Here is an 8,339-nt window from a genome sequence, read left to right as displayed (position 1 = left end):
ATATACTCAATCATATATCTTATTAATCATATGCAAATAAAATACCTTCGAAACTATAACAAAATAAGAGAGTATTAATTAGTTAGCTAGGTTTTTAATGTAATATTCACATTTTTTCAACTGTACTCATTTTTGTAGTATGGGCATTATTAATTACCAATTAATTCTCTCGCCTCACGCCCGAAATGGACACATTTTCAAAAACATTGTTTCAAAATTAATTAGTATTACGTCACTTATTCCATCGTTAAATTACAATTACGTAAATCCATAATTTTTACCAGACAATTTTTGTGAGGAATTATAAACATTGAAGAATACACTAGATTATATAAGTGACAACATTACCATTAAAATGTAAATGAAACACTATTTTGAAATAATCTAGTCCGTGAAATGGAAGCACGCTTTCTAGAAGAAATTGAGATCCTTTTACCTTTCTGTTTTGTTTTGAGGATATTGAATTAAACGAGACCAAGAGAGTTGAATAAAGTTGGACTAATAATATTAAAAAAAATGTTTAAAATTCGACCTTCCCCAAAGAAGAAAGTGATGAGGGCCCCCAAAAATATCTTCAACACCACTTCTGCCTGCTACCACTGCAAACTTTCCACCTCTTCAAGTTTCAACAGTGCTGTGTAATAAAATATTATGTAATAAAGCTATCATATGCTTATTCTTACATTAATTTAAATCATAGCTCTCCATCACTCCACCAATGACCTCTTCATGTTTTCGGCCTACTTCACTTAATTCTCTCCTTGTTTTAATTTCTTGCTAACAAATTCATGATTATCATCATCACTCCAAAAACCCTCATTTCCCATCTCCTTTTTCCATTTTGATTTAATTTCAAGAATCCCCTTTAAGCCTAAGAAATGAGAAGAAACTTAGTTTTGTGTTCATATGTTATAAATCTTGACACCAACCATAGAAAGATCTAGGTAGCTACACATTGTTGGTAAGATATTGGGTTGTGGGGAGTAAACATGAACATTATAGGATCTATGAAGGAGGAATTCTTGGGATCAAGTTCATTGGAATTGGATGTGGGTAGAGGCTACAATAATCCTCAAGCTATGGAGGGTTTACATGAGGCAGGGCCTCCACCATTCTTGAGCAAGACATATGATTTGGTTGAAGATGAGAGCACAATTGAGATTGTTTCTTGGAGTAGAGGCAACAACAGTTTCATTGTTTGGGACCCTCACAAATTTGCCATCAATCTCCTGCCTAAGTTCTTCAAGCACAACAATTTCTCAAGCTTTGTCAGGCAGCTCAACACTTATGTAAGGCTCTCTCTCAATCTTGACTTTTCTTGATTAATTTGCAGTTTCTTATAATAATATTATGGCATGTATACTTTAATTTTTGGAGTGCCCTAGATTTGTTTAGCCTTTATAAAGCAACTACAATTGATCCATAATATTAATCTGTAGCTATCTTTATATAAAGTTGGCACTTCTTTTATATGTATATACATATATATTAATTAATGGGTCAGGCGTTTACTTTACATGATTGGTAAGATGAATGATATATTGGGTATTTTTACCCTCAAAAAGTAGGAATTTTCCAACCCCACTCTATTAATGTGATAAAAATCAAGCAAAAATAGCTCAAATGATAAAAATAATAAAGGGCATTGGGATATTTTCAATCCATCAAAGTAAACAACGGTACTATTTTTATATATCTATCAAGGCTAATCCTTCAAAGTAAACGCGCACTAAGGGATATATGTCTCTTTAATGAATCTAATCCAACTATTGAATTTTTGTATATACTTATATGTTAATGTACATTGTTCATAACATCACATGCTATGATTTGATTTTATTTAGGCTTTCAAGTAATTGTGATTTGTAAATATATATGAATCATGATGTGCAGGGATTTAGGAAGGTGGATCCAGACAAATGGGAGTTTGCAAATGAAGGGTTTTTAAGGGGACAAAAGCATCTCTTGAAAAACATAAGGAGGAGAAGAACATCATCATCAAATCCTGTATCTTGTAATAATTTAGAATCATGTGTTGAGGTGGGGAGGTTTGGTCTGGAAGCGGAGGTGGATCGTCTGAGGAGAGACAAGCAGGTTCTAGTGGCGGAATTGGTGAAGCTGAGACAGCAGCAGCAGAATACAAAGGCATATCTTCAAGCAATGGAGCAAAGGCTCAAAGGGACTGAGCAGAAGCAGCAGCAAGCAATGAGCTTCTTGGCTAGGGCAATTCGCAACCCGGATTTCCTGCAGCAGATTGTGCAGCACAAGGAGATGAAGAGAGAGATTGAGGAGGCGATAGGAAAGAAGAGGAGGAAGAAGATTGATCACCAAGAATTGGTATTTCAAGATAGAGAAGGTGGTGATGATCATGGTAACTACATTAGTTTTGGTGGTGGTGTTAAGGTCGAAGCTCAAAATTTTGATGATTTGAAGGTGGGGAGAATGGGACACGTGGCACCTCGGCAATGGCTTGATTTTGGTGCAGATGAGCAAGGGTTTTGGGAGGGTTTGATGAGTGAGGGAGTTATTGATGGAGATGATGAGGGTGTAGATGTTTTGGCTAGGCAACTAGGATTCTAATCCAAGATAGATAGCTAGGAAATTAACTAGGATTCTTGGCTTTCAACACCTTATGATAAGGTTAAACCTCACTGTTTATACATAGTATTTTTAGTAGTGTCCTATTTCTTGGGCAAGTTGGACATGTCTAAAGCCTAATTAAGTTAGATTGGTGAGTATCATATACCAGAAGAAAATTCTAGATAATCATATGAAATCAGACCATTCAAATGTGTTTAATTAGGCATTTAAGCACCCTCTAACTAGAAGTCTAGAACGTTCTTGAACAATCAAAGTTTGGAATTAGTTTTTACTGCCTCTCTAGATTTTACCTAGCCTCAATTAATTTTTAAAGTGTGCTGTGTTTTGTCTGAGCTATATTGGGAGCATGAAATGATACTCATTTGTGTTCATGTTGTTGATGATGAAGTTTGTTTGCTTGTTAAAAATGTGTCTCCTTCTATGGCAAAATTAGAATCACATAATTGTTGTATTTGATAAATTTGATTGAAGTTGAATATGGTAAAATGTTGTACACGCACGTAATTAGAGCATCTCCAGTGGCGACTTGTAAGCGCCAGCTCGAGGTGCGCGAGCGCTGGCGTGCCGCCGATGCTCAAGCGCCGCACGCCCCGTCATGCCGGGCACGAAGGAGGAGTGCGTGCAAGGAGATGCTCTAATACATTAATCAAACAAATTAAATTCTTCGAAATGGTTTTTTAGTTAAATATGGTCACAAAAGATGACACCATGTCTGCCTGTCTATATCTAAATAATGGATATAATTGCACATGCTATGCTTCATCCACATCATCATAAATCTCACTTTGTAAACTTGATATATTTTTAGCTCATTATAAATCATTTCTCACACTTTCATCACTTTTTTAAAGCTATACAATTCTTTTATCACAAATTCTTTCTTTGGCATCTTATAACATGTAAGTTTGATCTTTATAATATCATATAAATCGTCATATATCTTAGTTTTTCTTTCTTATTTTTCCTTAATAAAAAGGAAATGCAAAAAGAATGTAGATATGTGTGGCAAATCGGTCAAAACGAGTATGATATGGAATTCAATTAGGAAAAAAAGATCTTGCGTGATCACTTAGATCTCAATCTCAATTCAATAAATGAGGATTATATTTTTTATGTGAAATTCCTTTAAGTGATCCTACCTATATTAATTGATGTAAAAAACTATATATAGGTAATATAGATAAAGGAGAAGTGGATAAAAAAATGACATTAGACTATTATGTGTTCTCTATTTGTTAAATTGTATATGCAACCTGTCTAATAAAACTCTACACAATATCTAATTTGTGGGTAATTCTATTCATAGCCACCATTTTATTCATTATAGCCTCTTATTTTTAAATAATAATAAAATAGTATAATTATAAATTTATTATCTTACCTTTGTAAATCATATTCCCAAATTAAATTCCTAATAAAACATTCATTTTATACTTTGTAACCCCTTTATTGTGGAACCGTGACAAGCTTTTTGGAAAACAAAATTACAATGAAGAAACATATTTCGTACGTAGCCCCCTTTTCCATTAACAAAGCCATGTTTTTCTGCAAATCGCAACACTAGCCATCTATTTTCCAGAAATTCTAAATTATATAAGGATAAATTAGTAAATTTATTATTATTTTTTATTAAGATTTTATATATGAGGCTATATTGAGTAAAATGGATAGGGTTGAGCAAAATCGGACCAAAACCGACGGATCGGACCGAACCGATCAATTTTTTCGGTCCGGGTCGGTTTTGGTCCATGTATTGGTCCGGTCCGGTCCGGTTTTCTTGGACCGAAAATATTTTGGTTCGGTTTCGATCCCGGGGAGGCCAAAACCAACGAAAATCGGACCGAACCGAATATATATTTTAAATATATATTTCATATTGTTATTAATTATTAATATTTTTATTAATATATTAATATTTCTATTAAATTTTAATATTTTTATTAATTTTAATATTTTTATTAATATTTTGATTAATATTATTAATATTTTTTTATTAATTTTTAATATTTTAAAAATGGTCGATTTTGGACCGAACCGAACCGAGAACTTATGGCGATTTCGGTCCGATTTTGGTTCGGTCATAGGATTTCAGTTGGTCCGAATCGATCCAAATAATATTGAAAATTCGATTCTCGGTTTCGTCGGTTCCGTCCGCCCCTAAAAATGGGAGCTATGGCTATGAATAGAATCACCCTAAAAGTTGTAGCTAATAACGGGCCTAATTATTTGGTTAAGCATTGACGGCAAAACAGGCCCAGGTATTAGGTTTAGTGAGCCCATTAAGGTAAACAAAATACTTATTCATCAAACTCAAATTTTAGATCTTTCACCATGCTCCATCCATTATTTTATTTTATTTTATTAATGAATAATGTGATCTTAATTATCATTACCCAGAAATGGTGAAGTCAACAAATAGTGTAGTAGTACTACTTTTTATTTACTTTTTCTCTGCTTTAAGTTAACGAAAAGCATGGGAAATAAAATTGTCAGAGCCTAATATTTTGCTTTATTTCAACCCAATGTTAGTTAACTTATGTATTAGTGTATGTGACAGCGTCAAAAAAGAAAAAACGTATACTGTATTTTTGTACAAATTATAGTATAGTCTTATTTTAATTTAGTTTGTCACTAATATCCAAATTAATGATAAAAGCATGCCAATTGACGTCTCATGAGTCATGAATCATGATCCTTGTATTTTCTCTCTCTCATTTATTGCATCATTAATTTACTTGTGAATATTCAATTCTAATATTTATTAGTAATAAATTGAGTCTTCGTACTTTTATTTCTAAGAATTGATTCATTTTATGTTCTATTCTTCTTTGAACTTGGATAAAGTATTTTATTTATTATGGTTTTTACACAAGACATGTATAACGATGAATACTAATTAAAAAACACACACACACACACAAGGTTAGATTATACGAAGAATTATATTGTTCTGAAAGACTAACAAATAAATTAAAATTCTATAAATAAACCAACATAACTTATGATAGAAATAATCAAGGATCTCGAGATAAAGATAATCAAGAGCCTGAGCTTATGAGCTATTAATTTATGGGACGTTAACTTTGTATGATTGATCAAATATATGATTGAATATTTTTATCCTCAATAGTAGGATTTCTCTAATCCCACTCTTTAAATGAGATAAGAATCAAGTAAAACTAGGTTAAATGATAATAATAAATATAATCAAGAGCCTTTAGATATCCCAAAATTTCAATTCATCAAAGTAAACAAGGGATTAAGAGGGTGTTTACTTTGAGGGTGCGTTTACTTTATATGATTGATAAGATGCACGATTGAGTATTTTTATCCTCAAGAATATAATTTCTCCATCTCACCATTTTCATTAGATAAGAATATAGCAAAATTAGTTTAAATGATAAAAATAATCGAGGGTCTTAGGATATCCCAAAGTTCCAATCCATCGTAGTAAACAAGGGATTAATCTTACTATTTTTATCCATCAAGACTAATTTTTCAAAGTAAATGCCCCCTGAATGATGTCTTGATAGATAAAAATTGTAAGACTAGTTTGAGATATCCAGTCCCTTGTTTACTTTGATGAATTGAAAGTTTGGGATATCTCAAGATCCTTAATTATTTCTACCATTTAAGATAGTTTGCTTGATTCTTATCCCATTAAAAGTGTGAGATTGAAGAAATCCTAATTTTGAAGATAAAATACTCATACATTTTATCAATCATGCAAAGTAAATGTCCCCTAATTATACTATTTTTATCTATTTTTTCAAAGTAAATGCCTCCTTATAAGCTCTTAAAATTTATTTTTAGGGCTTATAAATTAGTTAGGGGGCGCTTAGTTTTGAAGGATTAGCCTTGATAGATAAAAATAGTGAGGCTAATACCTTGTTTACTTTGATGGATTAAAAATAGTGAGCTAGTTTTGTTTGATTCTTATCCCATCAAAATGATGAGATTAGATAAATACTACTCCCTCCGTCCCTAAAATAAGTTCATCTTTTTCCTTTTTGGGACGTCCCCCAAATAAGTTCATCTTCATTTATTTCCATTTTTTGACAACTACCCCACCACTAATAATACTTTATTTATTCTTACTTTTCACTTTTTCACCACTTTTAATACTAATTATAATATTTTTTCACTTTTTCACCACTCCCAATACTAATTATAACATATTTTTCTCCACTATCAATACACTTTACCACTTTTCCTTAAAACCCATGAAGTTCCTCTTTGGGGACGGAGGGAGTATTTTTAAGGATAAAAATATCCAATTATCTATGTTATCAATCATATAAAATAAACTTTCCACTAAAGATGCGTTTACTTTGATAGTAAAATTTTTATTGGAAAACAATGGATGAAAAATATTTTCACATCCCTACCTTAGGATAATATTATTCAACATTAGAGAGAAAAAAAAATAAAAAGGAGCTGCTTGAGAAAATATTACAACATGTCTAATTTTTTTTTCCACCATAATAAACATGTAAAATTAATGAAAAATTAGTGAAAAAATATTTCTCTTATTTTCTATCAAAATAAGCGCGCCCTAAAAAATTATTTTATCAATCAATTTGAACGAGTTTATACAAGCACAAATGAGGTGATAAGTTGTTTTACATTTTTAAGTAGAGATGTCAATCTAGCCCGAAACCCATAGGCTGACCCGATTAACCCGCCACCCAAGAGGGTTAGGGTTGAATATTTTCAACCCGATAAAAGTTACAACCCGATTAGCCCGTAACCGAATAGCCCGGCACCCGATAGGGCCGGCCCGACTAGCCCGATGGGCTAGCCCAAAACCCGAATACTTAATATTAAATATTTAGATATAAAAATAAAAAAAATGACAAAATATTATAAAGTCTCATCATTTAACTTTTCTGTATTTTTGAGATGCTTTGCTTCTATGAATTCAAATTATTGTTGGATATTTTATTGTTTTTTCGTTAACAAAGTTGAACATTTTATTGTTACCAACTTTATTTTATATGTTATGCAATCTTGATGTTTTTTTCAGTATCTTATATTTTTGCATTTCATGCTTGCTATATGATTTATATCTTTGATTTCTATGTATATTTTATACATTATATACATTAGATCATTAAAAATAATAAAATACAAATGATTATTTCATTTTATGCATTTAAGCCGACTAGCACGATGGGCTAGCCCGAAACCCGAACGTTTAGGGTTAGGGTTGAAAATTTATAGCCCGACAAAATCTCCAGCTCGATTAACCCGCACCCGATTAACCCGAAATCCGGTGGGCTGGCCCGATTGACATCTCTATTTTTAAGGACCATAAAACCCGAAAAGGATACATATGGAAAGCGGGGCAGGCTTCAGGGGCAATTTCGTCAATATAAAAAACGAGCAGTCTCCGTTTGTTTCCATCGTCACTTCACTCGTCATGTCTAGGGATGTCAATGCAGCCCGAAACCCGTGGGCCGACCCGAATAACCCGATAAAATTAGAGGGTTAGGGTTGAAAAATCGCAACCCGAAAAAACCTCTAGCCCGATTAGCCCGCACCCGACTAACCCGGAACCCGATAGGGCTAGCCCGAAAACCCGATGGGCTGGCCCGGTGGGCTGACGGAATTGTGACTAATGCATCCAGTTACAACTTCTGCTATGTTTAGATCTATGGTATTTGCTTAAATATATATATATATGTAGCCTCATTAAAAAAAATGAAATTAATTAGTTAGAATATATATGTGTGTAT

The 8,339-nt window shown here is 32.7% G+C and overlaps 1 protein-coding gene across 1 annotated transcript; it reads left to right on the top strand.

Moving 5' to 3' along the window:
- The first annotated feature begins 677 nt into the window (after positions 1-677).
- LOC131001123 (heat stress transcription factor A-6b-like) lies at positions 678-2,972 on the top strand. Its single transcript, XM_057927369.1, has 2 exons — positions 678-1,289; positions 1,894-2,972. The coding sequence occupies exons 1-2, from the start codon at positions 990-992 to the stop codon at positions 2,578-2,580; spliced, it is 987 nt and encodes a 328-aa protein (XP_057783352.1). The 5' UTR covers positions 678-989; the 3' UTR covers positions 2,581-2,972.
- Positions 2,973-8,339: the final 5,367 nt, after the last annotated feature.

Source organism: Salvia miltiorrhiza, chromosome 8, assembly GCF_028751815.1.
Source record: "Salvia miltiorrhiza cultivar Shanhuang (shh) chromosome 8, IMPLAD_Smil_shh, whole genome shotgun sequence".
In the NCBI taxonomy this organism is placed as follows: domain Eukaryota; kingdom Viridiplantae; phylum Streptophyta; class Magnoliopsida; order Lamiales; family Lamiaceae; genus Salvia; species Salvia miltiorrhiza.
This window is presented reverse-complemented; position numbering and strand designations above follow the sequence as displayed.